At 40.3% G+C, this 16,176-nt stretch overlaps 1 protein-coding gene across 1 annotated transcript in view; it reads right to left on the bottom strand.

The window, feature by feature from the left end:
* prkcq (protein kinase C, theta) overlaps positions 1-14,897 on the bottom strand; it is a 38,950-nt gene extending 24,053 nt beyond the window's left edge. The window contains exons 1-2 of the mRNA XM_085386400.1: positions 14,826-14,897; positions 4,552-4,929 (exon numbers count right to left, since the gene is read on the bottom strand). Of these exons, the coding sequence (XP_085242526.1) occupies positions 4,552-4,669 (118 nt within the window). The 5' untranslated portion in view covers positions 4,670-4,929; positions 14,826-14,897. The remainder of the gene's footprint in view (positions 1-4,551; positions 4,930-14,825) is intronic.
* Positions 14,898-16,176: the final 1,279 nt, after the last annotated feature.

The raw sequence follows: 16,176 nt of genomic DNA, 5'->3' as shown, positions 1-16,176 counted from the left end.
ATAGTTCATATAAGAATTAAATAAGGGCTTAAATCAAGAGAGCCAAAGGATTTTTCTGATAGTCTTGTCCTGGCAACCACCTAATGATTAAGTTTTTTTTTTTTTTTTTAAATTGATGTGACTTAGCACTAATTAGCATGTATGCACATCTCTGCAGTATACTGATACAACTGTACAGTCTATATATGTGCCTTGTTAATTAGACTGGAGAGCATGGGACACCATCCTCCAATCTGAAAAGTTTGGTGAACCATGCTGGTTTTGGAGCAGAAGTAAGCGCAGTTCAAATGCTCTGCCAACCATCTTTCATATACAGTCTATGGTATTTACCGTTCTGCTTTGGTGCGGAGTGCGGAGAGACACATGACTGGATTTCTCATATTGTTTTTACATGTACAGAACATGCTGGCCTTATTTTGAAAGTAAGGATTTTACTTAGTGCAGATACACATTTTATATCTGTGTCTGTATAAATATAAATGCTACTGATAATATATTTTAACTTTTCCAGACTAAATTACACAAGAAATCTACAAGTGGAATCATTGGAAGCCTTATAAACGTCATTATACAGGAACAGACACGAGTTATTTGGCACAGCCATGCATACCATCATGCCAACGCTACTTTTGAAAAAACAGCACTGTAAGAACAGAAAATCATGCGGCTTTAAAGTGTTGCACTTGTGGACGACTTGCTGTGCTTGGCAGAGTCGAAAACGGAGAAACCTAAAGAGAGCCTGAACACACTCGACTAAAGGCGACTTCAGTCACTGTTATTTGAAGATGAAATAAGTCACAGTGAGCCAAAAGGGGCCTGATGGGAGCTATCTACTGTTTTTTTATTTTTTCTAATCAGCTCTTCATTTCACGCTGCCAGCGAGCATATGCTCCTCATAAACACTGGAACACTGTTTAACGTAATAAACGGCTTTTCCCTTTTTAAGGGTACTCTTTGTGATGAAGTAGTGGATGTCTTCACTTCATGTGAGTATTTCAGTTTAAGCACATCATAAGATCAATGACGCGTCCACTCTTTGCTTCTTCACAATGTTATGACTCATGCATTAAAAATATATACTTTTAATCCAAAGTAAAGTGAAACGAAACTAAATTACATTTAGTTCCCCGGTGAAAGTGTAAGTGAAACACACACACAGAGTGCCGCTCTGCTACCCTGTAGGACGAGCGTTGCGGTTACATTGAAGAGGAAAAGAAACATAAGGACCCTCCTCTTTCCTCTCAGTCACACACTGTGTTTAACTTTATCCTGCACTCATACTCAGCAGTGGTTAAACTTAGCCAGATGCAGAACTAAGATTTCTGCTGTGAGGCTATATCACGCTGGGAAGTTTCCCACAGTTGTGACACTGGATGTGAATCAACAACCCAAAAGAGAGCTTAAAGGGCATACTGGGCTTACAGTATAAGCCCATTAACATTTCTATTATTTAAAAATGTTGTTGAGTCCTTGAACATTCCTGCTATATGAGCCATCCAATACCTCAGATTCTGCAGACGTAGCCGGAAAGACTTGCTGGAACTGTATGTCAGCGTCCTTCAAAGTGAAAGTAAACATAGCTGATTCACTATGAAAACAGTTACAGATAATCAGTGAAGCGTTCTACGCTGTAACCTACTACCACAGTCACAGTCGACATTTTCTGTTCCCAACACACACTGTTGTTGCTTCACTGAAAACTTCCTGAGCATCACTTCCTGTGCTGCATGGAAAACCTTTCTTTCTTTCTTTTTTCTGGTAAAAACCCAGTGAGCATAGTGTGGGTTTTTATGGCAACCCTGTCTACAGAAGGGCTGCGATCCTGTGAAATATTAAATAATATTTAATAATAAACTTAGTGAGAATGAGTGATCTACAAGATGTTTCAATTCTAAAGGGGTCAGTCCATCGCAAATCAACGTGGGCCTTCAACATGACCGTCTCAGATTTGCATTTAAAAAAGTCTGCAGATGTTTAATGACTGCAAATATGTTGCACAACATATATTAAAAAGAAAAAGGTTTGTCAACCCACTTTTACCCCTTTGATTAACATGTGCGAACATGAATTTAAAAACAAACAAACAAATATTTTCCCTGATTTTTGTTCCCATCCAAATGAACCAAGATCTGTAATTTGGGACAGATATATTCAAAAATGTCAGTCTATGCTAATGTGAGATGGAATGACCCATATGTGAGCTAGAATAATACAAAGACGACATATAAAAAGAAATGTCATCCTTACGATTTGAATGTGAGCAACATACAGACCAGAAAAGTCACGTAACGCTTGACTTTCCTCATCAGGTTAGGATTTAGTTGCATATAAGCAGGCAATGTATTTATATAGCGCTTTCAGAACAACTCCCAGATGAACACACAGTGTTGTACACTTGACATGCCAGAAATGATACACTGAATAAGTTAAAAAAAATAAAATAAAGATAAAAAATTTTAAAAAATAAGATGATAATTAAAATGACATTTAAAATAATAAAATCAGCACAAATAGCAAAAAATAAAATAGTATAAAATGATCATTAGAATTACATGTAAAACAATAAAATGAGCACATTAGATTTAAAACAATAAAATCAGGGTCATACTGTGTCATATGTCAAGGAGTAAAAATGGATTTTAAGACTTGTTTTAAAAGTGGACAGTGAAGGGGCCTCTCTAATGCGCAGGGGCAGATTGTTCCAGAGATTAGGAGCAGCAATAGAGAAGGCCCTGTCCCCTCTGAGCTTTCTCTTGGACCTGGGTACCTCCAGGAGCAGCTTGTCAGCTGACCTGAGAGACCTGGGGGGTGAGTAAAGATGCAGAAGCTCAGAGAGGTAAGTTGGGGCAAGACCGTTTAAACATTTAAAAACAAACATGAGAATTTTAAAATGAACTCTAAGATATACAGGCAGCCAATGGAGTGAAGCGAGGATGGGAGTTGTGTGTTCTCTTTTACGAAAAAAGATACCAGAGAGGTATTTAAGAGTCTTTAAGAAGGAAAAAAGTGAATGTTTAAAAAAACTGAGAATTTCATTATATATGGTAAATATATAAACAGCATGACCATGTAGTGGAAATGACTGCTTGGGCTCAGGAGCTCTTTATTTTTAACTCTGCCACACAAACAAATTAAACTACAACAAGATCCTGAAATTCCAGATCACTTTCTCTGGACACGAGCTCGTTAAGGATGGACTGAGGCGACTGGAAAAACCTTTCTTGTCATCAGACTGATTAGAAATTTGAATTCATGAAAATCACAGATATCTGTTTCTTCAGAGCTGAAGGCTTGTTCAGTTAAAAAGTCCGTGTCAGTGAGGATAAAGAGGAGTATAGTTGCTTGAGGCATGGGTAACATTTAGTTCTTAACATTTGTGAAGGCAGCGCTAATGATGAACCATCAACACACGCTGCCATCGTGACACCATTTGTTTCCCGAGGAGATTCAGTAAGATGGTGCCAAATCACATTTTGCATCAGTCTGCACAGCAGCATGTAAAAGAGTCCCGGTGTAAGCTGGTGGGCCCGCAGCTCACACCTCAAAAACATTTCACCAGTTTTTGAAACTAAAAAAATAGCCAAAGCGAGGCTGCTGATCATCTTAAAACCTACACCAAGCTTATAACACTGTCGGCACTGCAACGACTGCTCTCCCTAGGCCTCAAACACTTACACTCAGAGTGTTGCTGTTAAAAGTGGTGAGCAACATTGCACAATGGTAACCAAGCCCATGTTCCCACGGTAGCTGAAGCAAAATGAGGATAGCTTTTTAATAAAATTAACATTTCTAGCTTTTGACAAGCTGTCTTTATGGTATTTCTGCAAAATTCAAAGTTAAAATGAGTTGAAAATAATTAGATTCTGTTCCAAACTTGTTTTTGTGGAAACATGCACAGAGATTATTACTGAAGTTGATTCCTATATATAAATATCTAATATTTCAAAAAGTTAAAAAAGAAAGGATTAAGTCAACCACATGTAAAGATAATGTCTTCAAACTGTTTGTTTGTTAGAAATCTAAAGCGAACAGTTTTACAATCATACGTGTCAAAGAAAAGAAACAAAGTCACATTTGTGAACATAAAAGCAGTCAATATTTGGTGTTTTTCTGGATCAATAGCTAAATTACTGAATCAATTCTGAGCTTGTGTGGCTACGAAATCCCCCCCAAACAAACAAAGATGATGCAATCGCCAAAACATAATTACACATGCCAAAATGTTCCACCTCACTGTGTAATTTAACCCTCTGAAGTTTAAGCTGTCATCGATGAGGACTTTAATCCTAACCGTAACCCTAAATCCAACCCTGTGCTATCAGATTATGTCATTTTTGTCCTTTTTTAAAGTTGCTCTTCCAATTTTGGCCATCAAGGGGCAGAAAAAGGGTTTGGGGTGGTCACCAGCGACCACTTAGACCTCAGTGGGTTACAGTCAGGGTCTTGTGGATCCACAATTCCAGTGTCTGTAACCACTGTTCAATTAAATGCTCAACTTTCACTTGATTGAATGGACTCAAATTAAAATGATTATTATTTATAGTCACTAACCTGTGTCAACGGCCTCCTTCATATAAACAGCACAGTATGGGTTCAGCACCTCCTCATGATAAGCCAGACCCGGATCAATCTCAAAGTGGGAAAATCCGATCCGCAGGAAAGGCGACATGTCTGCAGACTTTTACCGTCTGACCGCTGCTCAAATATCCAAACAGCCTCCACAGATGCGCTCCGGATGAAGTCCTCTTAGTTTGAATAGATGAGAAATAGATGAGATTTGTGAGCTTTGAGAGCTCGTGCACTGGTGTGAACCACCTCTCCTCCACTGCAGCATGCACCGACTGCCCCTCTTCCTCCACAGGAAAGATGGGCTAGCAGAGGGGAGGAGGCAGGGAGTTTTTTCTTTCCACCCCTGACACTTTAAAGAACCTGTAAAAAGGAAGAGAGAGAGACACAGACATTTCATCACCCGTGACGCCGTAACCACAAGCTCTTTCCCTGCAAACATGTAACTTTTATCTGCTCCAGCTGGCTGTTACAGCAAGTTTTAAAATCAAATCAACAACAGAACTTCTTCTCGTACACTCTCCCCCTGATAAAATGTCTCAAACCACACATTTAATGAGAGGACAGGAACGCATCTGCCATGCTTTGCAGAGTTTCACACATAAAGCACTGCGAGCAATGAAAAAAAAGCAGCCTGCTGAACCTAACTGCACCTAAAAAAACCCCAACCTCTCATAACTTTAGGGCTTGTAAACAAATAATCTCTTTGCTTTGTGCGATCAGCCATGCTAATAATCACAGTAACACACCTATAAATCACTTCCTCTGCGACCGCTGCAGTGTCTTCGACTCGGTCAAGGCCGATGTGACATTTGAGGCCTGCTGAAGAGCTCTGTGTGTGTGTTTGTGTGTGTGTGTTTGTGTGTCAATATCAGTCCCAGTGGTGGAGAGAAGACAGGGACTATTAATAGAGCTGAAATACTAAACGCAGATGTGGAATATATGACAGCATGCGCCTGAGTCTGCAATATTCATCATCATTCTTTACTGTAAAGCTTACTGTGCTTAAGTAGCGTCATGTGAACTTGTGTACACTGCGTCAGCGTAGTTCAACATCTTAACAAAGAGAATTTTTTAACTTTTTAGCTCCCAAAGTAAAGCACGAGGTGTTTCATGCAGAATTAGAATTTGAGTTGAACAAATTGAACTAGCTAACGGAAGCTTAGCCCGGTGGGCCAAAATCAGCCCGGTGATGACATTGGACAGATTTAGAAATGTGAACCAGTATAAATTTTGAACTTTTAATTGACATTTTCATACTTCACCCGAAAAGTTAACTGAGACATAAAAAATTAAATACCAGCATTAAAATAACAAAAACATTGTATTTTATAACAGTCTGTGAACAGTCATAACTTTTTCTGTAATTTAACAGGTTTATCATGCAGTTTCACAGGTCCGGTCACTGAAGATCAGAATAAATTCCTGCTATGTATGATGTAGGACAGTAATGACAACATGGAAGAGATGGCACATCCATTCCTGTTGGGTCCTTTTAACTCAACAAATCAAAAAAATGTTTGATTTCTAATCAACCGTGTATCATATAATTATCATTCAGCTCGACAGTAAGGCATTTTTGCATCTTTCAGCTTATCGCATTGTTTTAAGAGGCAACTTTTGTCCAATGTTTTGTACTTTGGTCACATCTGCTGATCGCTTTCAGCACAGTCCTTAAATACCACACTGGACTACAAACTTAACACCTGACCGGCATCATCAGGTGGAGGATTCAAAAACTGTACATAAAACCAGCTGAAAGCGTGAGGGCTTTCTCTGTTTGGTTGCTGTGTTTGACCCGCCCCTCCCCCAGTGTCAGCGGATAGCTGTAATGAATGCAGTTTTAGTTTTAAACCAAGGTGGGCATCCTTCACGTCTCTAGTGCTAGGCTATAAATAAAATAGACGTGAAAGTCAACACAAAAGAATGAAAGCTTTTTAATAGTGCATGTTTGAGGTATGTTTGATACAATGCTACTCTATGCGAACACAGTTTAATGGCATGCAGCTACCTTGGCTCATACCACATGCTAATCCAAGCCATGTTAACTTGCCTTTTGAGTAAGTGGCTGTTGTCGCAAATACACTCTTCCAAACTCCAGGTACTCCCAGTGTGAAGCCCCCTCCGTCAGTGCCCCCCATTGTGCATTTTTGTAAAAATACTCCCATTGCAAAATATTAAAAAAGCAGCCAGTTTCTGGGAAAATCTACACCCCCAAAGTCTGTGCATTATAAAAGTATAATGCTGAAGCTAAAGATATATATTCCCCAGACAGTTCGAACTAAAAGGAGAATAAACATTAGGCTTATCATCATGGAGGGAAACAAAAATATAAATTTGTTATGCACAAAATGTCAAACTATTTGGCAGCTCAGAAGCCACAATTACAGTATTTCATGAGCCATTTCTTAAAAAAAAACAAAACAACAACAAAAAACAAAACTGATTTACCAGGTACTAAAATACTGCACACTTTTAGTAAACCAGGTATAACTTTACTCTCGGAAATGTTGTGGCCTCTTTGAACTTGCTTGGTTTGTTCACATTACGTTAGTTTGAGTGGCTGTATAGATTCCATTACCAATACCATTAAATTTCCATTTAAACCACTGAACTAGTCAGCGTGGTATCACACAGGGTGAAGAAACCCAGCAGTTATTCCACATGTTAATCCCTGACAGCTTTCTCTATCACACATACAGCAGTTTCTGAATCATAGACCATTGGGTAGAAATGATCTAACCACTTACTTTTTTGAGCTGTTACTACATAAATTTCGATTTCTTTCATCCTTTTTGAGAATAATCTTCATTTTACTTGAAGTTGCCATTTTTTCCCGAACTCTTACATACTGAGAACTATAATACTGATAATGCTAAGCATGTGAAACTAGGACACAGTTATACTTGTGTTTTTAATACATTTATGAAAACTTTATAGACTCTCAATTTGAATAAGCCTGAAAGATGTGAAGGTTAGACTTCACTTTTTACTTTAATGTAGCATGTTTTGATAAGTAGTTACGTCCCTATACACACAGTAACATTCGGCGCTTCGTCTGTATATCCTTGGCCCTGATGTTAGTATCACAAGTGCATGCCAGCACTTACGTTCACACACTCCCACACAAGACTAACATCACAGATTCAAACTTTTGAAATATGCAGAGCAGCAGCCCTCCCTCGCAGTTTTTCGTGTAGGTTGAACCTGTTGTAAAAGGCTGCGTTCAAGCAGGAGGAGTTACACTTCCGGTGCTCTGTTACATCAGTGCAACCACACTTCCTGTTTCTGAGCGGTTTAATTTTTTGTTTTTGAAGCCTGACAGGTGGGGCTGTAGCAAATTTGAGATTGAAAAACAAAATCAGACCCAAAACCCTGCTGCTCTAAATTTTTCAAAAAGGCGGGAGGAGGATAGAGAAAGCGACGCGAAGCTGAAAGTTTTCTTTGCGATGGGTTTGGAAGATTTAGGTTAGAAACTATATGTAGATTATCATATAAATGTGAAATGTAAAGCTTTAACCTGACTGCATCAAAGCAAGCTGTACACTGATCTTGGAACATCTGCATTAAACCTACAGTTGCGAGAAGTTTTCTATTAGACCACATAAAATAAAATGTGGTCTGAGTACTGATCGTTATTGGTGTTGCAGTAACAGTCAAACACACAAACACATAATAACTGAATAATATGTGAACATAATGTAATAACTTTAGCTGGAAAAAGTACGTGAACGTCTGAATTTAGTAATGTCTAGAACCTTTTTTTTTTTACCAGAAACACCTTTAATCAGACGTTTCCTGTAGCTGATTATGAGGCTTAGGCAACAATGATGACACATTTCTGGACCACTCCCTTTTATGTGACTGGTTTAGTTCAGCAACACTAAACCTCTCCTGCCTACGACATTTTTTTTTAAATTCATTGCTCTCCTAATGATTGAAACCCATCCAGGCCCTGAGGTAGGAAAGCAGCTGAAACCATGTTGCTCCCTCCGCCTTGCTTCACAGTTGAGCTGAGGTTATGTTATGTGCCTGCAGAGTCCCTTTTACTTTCAGTTTTTTTCCTCCAGGGATTTTCTGTCCACAGAAAAGTGTCCTAGAAGTGTTGTGAAATATCCAGGTGGTCTTTTAAAACTATAGGATGTTATCTAGCCACAGAAATGTCTCCAGGTGTTGTGGTGCTACTCTTGTCTTTGTGATCCTTCTCTTCTGAGGTCCAGTGAAAGTTGTTGTGACTGAGGACTGGTTCGAACTCCTTTAAAGTGCAGACAGTCAGTAAATTACAGGGAGGGGCACCTGTATAACCTCCACTTTTTACTCCCACTGTTGTTTTTGTCAAGGTAATTAGCAGCAGAGGTTCACTTGGTTTTTCCAGGCACGACTGTGAAAGATTGCTGGATGGGTTTATCACTACCACTCATGGAGGTACAAAGAAGGTCAAAACTGTTTTGTTTTTTTTTACTATTGGGGTGGTCAGATTGAGTTTGTATATAACTGTAACTTCAATGAACATCGGATAATATTCCAGTTCCAGTTCCAAAGGTTTTATGATGTTGTCTCAGAACTGTACAAATGAAAAGCCTTTGTTGTAATGAGCTGATACTGTATGGTGGTGTCATGGCAATGCATCATTTAGAAAGCAGCTGTCATACAACAAAAGCACTCCCTTAACTTTTGAGAAATTACAGCCATTCGTATACAAGGTCACTTATTTCCAGGTGCTTAAATGTAAGTGAACAGATTAAAAATAAATAAAATCGCAATTTTTAATATTTGCCAATAACACTCTGCAGGGAATGGTGGCCTTTAGTCTATCACCACAGAACGAGTTTCCTCCTTTGTGGTGCTTTCTGGGTCTTCCTGTCTAATGGCCCAATTATGCTCTCCCTTTCGTGGGTTTTGCGTGCCAATTTTGGCGTGACATCATCTGTTGAAGGACACGGTCTTTGTGGCGTTGGTCGTGCACCTCTCGATTGAAGATGTGAGTGTACGCTCATGATGGTTTTTACTGTCATTTTAATTACACTCAACAAAAATATAAACGCAACACCTTTGTTACTGCTCCCATTCCCCATGGGATGGACGTAGAGACCTAAAATTCATTCCAGATACACAATATAACCATCCCTCCCAAACAGTGGTCACAAATCAGTCCAAATGTGTGGTAGTGGGCACATCTGCTATATTGAGATAATCCATCCCACCTCACAGGTGTGCCACATCAGGATGCTGATCTGACATCATGAGTAGTGCACAGGTGTACCTCAGACTGCCCACAACAAAAGGCCACCCTGGAATGTGCAGTTTTTTGCGCTATTGGGGTCTGGGGACCCAGAACCGGTCAGTATCTGGTGTGACCACCATTTGCCTCATGCAGTGCAACACATCGTCGCATGGAGTCTATCAGATTGTCAATTGTGGCCTGTGGAATGTTGGTCCACTCCACTTCAATGGCTGTGCGAGGTTGTTGGATATTCGTGGGAACTGGCACACACTGTCGTATACGCCGGTCAAGCACATCCCGAACATGCTCAATGGGTGACATGTCCGGTGAGTATGCTGGCCATGCAAGAACTGGGACATTCTCAGCTGCCATCTGCCCTGAACAATGTGAACCATGATTCATCCGTGAAGCGCACACCTCTCCAACGTGCCAGACGCCATCGAATGTGAGCATTTGCCCACACAAGTCTGTTACGGCGACGAGCTGGAGTCAGGTCAAGACCCTGATGAGGACGACGGGCATGCAGTTGAGCGTCCCTGAGACAGTTTCTGACAATTTTTGCAGAAATTGTTTGGTTGTGCAAACCAATTGTTCCAGCAGCTGTCTGGGTGGCTGGTCTCAGACGATCTTGGAGGTGAACCTGCTGGATGTGGAGGTCCTGGGCTGGTGTGGTTACACGAGGTCTGCGGTTGTGAGGCCGGTTGGATGTGCTGCCATATTCTCTGAAACGCCCGTGGAGACGGCTTATGGTTGAGAAATGAACATTCAATGCACGGGCGACAGATCTGGTTGACATTCCTGCTGTCAGCATGCCAATTGCACGCTCCCTCATTGCTTGTGGCATCTGTGGCATTTTGCTGTGAGACAAAACTGCACATTCCAGGGTGGCCTTTTGTTGTGGGCAGTCTGAGGTACACCTGTGCACTACTCATGATGTCAGATCAGCATCCTGATGTGGCACACCTGTGAGGTGGGATGGATTATCTCAATATAGCAGATGTGCCCACTATCACACATTTGGACTGATTTGTGACCACTGTTTGGGAGGGATGGTTATATTGTGTATCTGGAATGAATTTTAGGTCTCTACGTCCATCCCATGGGGAATGGGAGCAAAAACAAAGGTGTTGCGTTTATATTTTTGTTGAGTGTATGTCCCAGTACAGAAGCTCAGAGACATACAGGTATACAGAGGGAGGTGTTGGAACAGTTTGCAAACTTTAGAGTTTGTCCAAAAAACAAACTCAAAGTCTTGGCTTCCGGTTTTCACTTCTTCTCCTCCTACATCAGTGCTGATTGGGGATATTGTCTGAGTGGCGACATCTATCGTTGAGGACAATACTGGGGCGGCTTCCTGCGTGTAACGGCGGGTATAAATACAACTGTGAAACGCGGTTACTGGCCTTTAGCCTTGTCTTCAGTGAAATGCAGCCCAGCTGGGTTGAGAACAAATGACTGATATTGGCCTGAATCACACAGGTCTAGAAACCGGTTGGCAACCACTGGTTGCTAGGTAAACATGGCTATTACCCGACCAGTTGGCGAGGTGATGGCAGTCAATTTGAAATTGACTGTTAAATCCACAGTCGAGTAGGTCTAGAGAGTTGTCAGTGACTCCCTGCCAACCACAGGTTATTTTCTGAGTGGCTGCTGCAGGCTGCCAGCAAACTGGCTAGCTGAAATCGGTTTTCGTGAAGTTTACACAGCTGTACCAAAAACCTCGGTGCAATTACAAGAATGTTTTTGGTGCAGCGCACTCTTTGTGACCAATTTCACCAGCAACCACAATGGCAAAGGCATTTTTACCCAGCGACCAGGTGATTGTCAGGGGGTCACTGAGCAGTCTCCAGGCCCGTGTGAGTGGACACTGCAGAAAAGCTCCTGGGTTGGTTCGACACTAATTCAGCAGGCTGCTCCTGTCTCCTGTCATCATCAATAACACTTGTGACCAATGCCTTTGGAAGGTATGCGTGTTCATGCCATCACGCTCTTTCCGCTGTGCTTTCCAGAGGATATCGTTTCAGATCATAAAGTGTTGCTTCCAGCTAAATAAGAATGCCGTTCGGATAAAGATCGGGCTTATTCCAGAGTAGTGGTCGGCTCTTGTTTTCTTCCCTGTGGAAACGATCCTGAGATCATCCACCCTTGCTGTCTCTGTGGTCTTCTAGTCTTTATTTGTGTTGCCAAGCACAAAATATTTTTAAAAAAATCCCAATAAAATGTATTTTTAATTTTATCAAAAAAAAATTTTTCTACTTGTAAAGTTGAAGCTCCACCTCTGATGGTGGAAGTAGGGATGGTTTTGCTTTTGCAGCCTGTTTCACTTGCATTACCGGCTCCATTGACCCCATGTTATGGTGTAAATACAGGTCATATTTTACTTGCTTAATTTATAGAACCGATGAAAGTCCACACAGGCTGCTTTTAAATCAGATTTTTCTTTTACACATAAAAATAGGGGACTAAGTATAAAAATAACTGTAATTCATCAACAAAATGTATTATTTTTGTTAAAAGCTAAAGCCTGCTTTTAATAACACCTACCGTAAATAAGGTTTTTGCTAAGTTTTGTACTTCTTAACTTTATCTCTTGCTGGTTTTGATAGCTGTGAAAGTTATTTGTGAGGTGTTACTTCAGATTTGAAATGAGAGCCAAGTTGACTTGATCGGATTAAATTTACATATGCCACATTTCCAATTACTGGCCTGGTGATATGAGTCAGTCACCTACCAGCAAAATCTTCCAGGCAGTGCTGTACTGAAAATGCAAATTCAGGGTCGTATTAGACTGAAAAGAAGCATGTTAATAGGAAATGTAATTCTGCAACGGAATCACCCAGTAATCTATCTGTTTCTGCAACTGCAGGTGCAGCGAGCCAGTTGTTGTTGTTTTACTGATAAAAGAAGAGTGAAGGAACCCCCACCTGTAGTTTTTCTTTTTAAAGCACACTGATCTGCATGACGAGCGATAACAAGCAGCCGGGGAGCTCATTACAAACTTAAACCCATTCTTCAAACCAGAAGAGCAAACCTTGAACTCCAGTGCTGTGAAATTTATGGACAATGATGCAGAAATCATCGAATGTATTTCCTTTTGAGAAGAAAATTGCAGGAAAAAGTGGCAGCATTGAAAGAGTTGGAACGAACTGATGCTGTCGGTCAGTCAGAAAAAGGCTGATTTTAACAACCTCAAGGCTTCAAGCTTGAAGATGTTTGTGTTTCCTACACCTCTGTGGTGTGATGCTCATGAAACACTCACGTTATGGCTAAACCTAAGTGGATTTAAACAGGACTAACACAGGGGTCATTGTTGAAATAAGCTGCCCCAATCCCTTCGATTACTGCTTAGAACTATTTTCCCTCACATATAAGAACACAAACACACTTTTGTGTTTGTCTTCGAACAGAAGCCGTCAGATCTCTGTGATGCACTCGTGCAGCTTATGTTTATCTACTTCCAAACAACCAAAATACAGAATAAATAGACTTGACTTTATTGTGTTTTCTCATAGCGCACACTGCAATGTGTGCTGGCATCTGAGGTGCCACCACCCGTTGTTGCTCAAATGCCACCCCCCCCCCCCCCCCCCCCCCCTTTAGCCCCTGCCCATCCTCAAACCCACTCATGGAGGTACAAAGAAGGTCAAGTGCGAGTGATCTGGTGCTGGAGACCTTTCAGAAAGCTTTCATGAGAGGGGACAAAGTCTAACGAGCCTCCCACCTGACCCTCTGTACCCAGCAACATCAAAGCACAGCGTGTGTTTGCTTTCTGAAGCAGCTAAAAGAGGAGGCTGGAGAGCTTTGTTGTTACTGACAGGTGTCCGTGTGTGGCAAAGGCCTTTCACCATACAGTAGCTGCTGCTTCGACACTCAAAGCATCCCTGAAGCGGTCACTCATTTAAAGGCACACACAAAGAGTTGACCCTCAGCAGCTAACGTCAGCTGCTTAGTTTGACACTGGGACTACAGTTCAAAACCTTTAAAGGTCAACCTACACTAATGCCTTCATTAGAGGCTAAACCAGCTAGCATGCAGACACAATATTGCACAGTGCTGGCCCACATTACAGACCAATACCAGCCTATTACAGACATAGTGGTGCAGGAGGAACTCTGGGAACTTTCTGCATAATATCATGGAAAAAATTGTGGCACTGTGAACTCAGCGCTGACAAAACTAAACTATAACACCATAATTGTTTAATTTCAATGTAACTCTATCAGACTGCATGAATATTTCTATTAAAAAATGGGCAGCTGAATAAGTATAAAATTTTTCCCCCAGCTTCTCAGTTTCAGACCCTAAAATCCAGCAGTATTGATCAGGTTCTTATGATTTACTGTGTAAATTGGCTCAAATGAATTCGCACTCAATCAGCTCCAGACAGTAAAATGCTGTGAGTGTATTTACCTTTACTTTATCACCTTTACTTGTGAGTTTGTTATTTATAGAATGATTTTGTTAGTTTTATGTCTTGAAAGATACCTATAAATAAATTATGCCTTATATTGTTGTACAGTATTATGGCCCAAACTACCTAAATGCAGAAGTAGGTAACCCCAGACCAGCTTCCTGTTTACACAGTAGTAATAATAATAATAATAATAATAATAATAATAATAATAATAATAATAACAATACAGTAGTTAATCCACAAGTAAATGCCTACATGTAAGTATTTTTAGTTTAGTATTTTTTTGTGTATTTTTAGTGTATTTGTGTTCATACAAACGTATAGTTACTAAAGGTGTTAAGTGTGACTCACCCCCCCCCCCCTCCCCCCCACGCACACCCACACACTTACACAACTTTATAATACTCTAAATACAGATGTTTTCGTGTCAGTGAATAAATGTAGATTATTTTCACCCGTTCTGTGTTTCTAAAAATGACATCACCACCTAATGGCAAACACGCGTTTCGCAAATTGCAAAGCAGCCGCTTAAAACCTAAAAAGTAGGGAGAAATGCTTTTCTCTAGTTATTGACTAAAGTTCAGAAACCTCGGGCTGGAAACCAAAGGAAAGTGTACTGACCTTAGAGACACAGCAATGCCCGCTGAAGTTTAGAGCTTGCAGCTGAAGCTGCTCTCCATCCGAGCGTTTGTAGACCGGAGGGAGCACAGTGGGCGCATTTAAGCGTGATATCACGTGGCGTTCACGGACTGTAAGAATATTCACACTTCATGAAAGCGGTCTGAAGTGATCAATCAAATTTGATACAACAGCACAGATGACGTTTCAGTTTTTCTGTTTTACTGCCCATTTGAACTAATAAATAAATAGTTTTAAAGAGGTGGTCAAAATTAAAATACTATAACCAATTAAATGAAATGCATCATAACAAATACCTATCTAAGCACAACTCTGTCCTTCACTAGTTTTAGTCTCAGCTGATTTTCCAATTCGCTTAGAAATATTTATTTGCAGAAGTTACATTTCCGAGCAGACGGTGAATGCAACTACCCCAGCGCGCAGTACGAAGTGAAACTTATTGGTGAAACTACATAAAGAAAAACAACCTGACTTCAAGGCCACATTCAGAGATTTTTGATGGCAAAGTTTTATTTCTAATGTTTCCGAGGCAGCACTCAAATTAGCATATTTAATATCAAACCCAAATATCAGGGCTATTCGCCTGCTTTCCCTGTAAGTCAACAGAGAGACTACTCTAATACACATGTAGCTCATATGTTGTGGGTTTGTACAGCTGACTGCCTAATATACTGTGAAACCTTTATGAGTAAAGCTGGGCTGCTCGGTGAGTTGATAAAGGAGCGAACATCCTACAAAAACAGAAATGCTGTTGTTAGTAGTATTAATACCCAGATCACGTGGTTACCTGGTGCTACCTGGTGGATAAACAGGAAAAAGACAAATAGATTTATTCTGTGAAATGTATCAATGACTGGAAAACAAATTCAAGTGTATTTATTTTTTAAGTTGTGCTGTAGTCATTTTTTCATGTCTGTTTTCACCATTTCTCACTTTAAATTGTGGTAACGGTAAACATATATTAAAGCAAACCTCAGACTTTTGAGTTCTTTTTTTTTTTTTTCTTTTTTTTTTTTTTTTTAAATGACATCAGAAACAGCAGTATGCGACATTACGTGATGGCAGAGCTTCAGTTCATCCTTTGTCATTTTTTTTTTTTTAATAAATAGGACAGGGGGAATGAATGAGAGAAAGAGGGGGAGAGAGAGAAAGAAAACCAAAGGGGAGAAGAGACGGTGAGAAGGGGGGGGAAGAGAGAGAGAAAAAAAAAAAGAACTCCTGGGTCACCTGTATGGAGAAAAAAAACAAACAAACAAAAAAAACAAACAGAGGAGACAGCAAACAACAAAGAGTAACATAATAATAGAGAAAACAAAGCACCATCACAATAAAC

The sequence above is a fragment of the Rhamphochromis longiceps genome, linkage group LG17, assembly GCF_057381845.1.
Source record: "Rhamphochromis longiceps isolate RC_006_pf linkage group LG17, R_longiceps_female_GT1.1, whole genome shotgun sequence".
In the NCBI taxonomy this organism is placed as follows: Eukaryota; Metazoa; Chordata; class Actinopteri; order Cichliformes; family Cichlidae; genus Rhamphochromis; species Rhamphochromis longiceps.
This window is presented reverse-complemented; position numbering and strand designations above follow the sequence as displayed.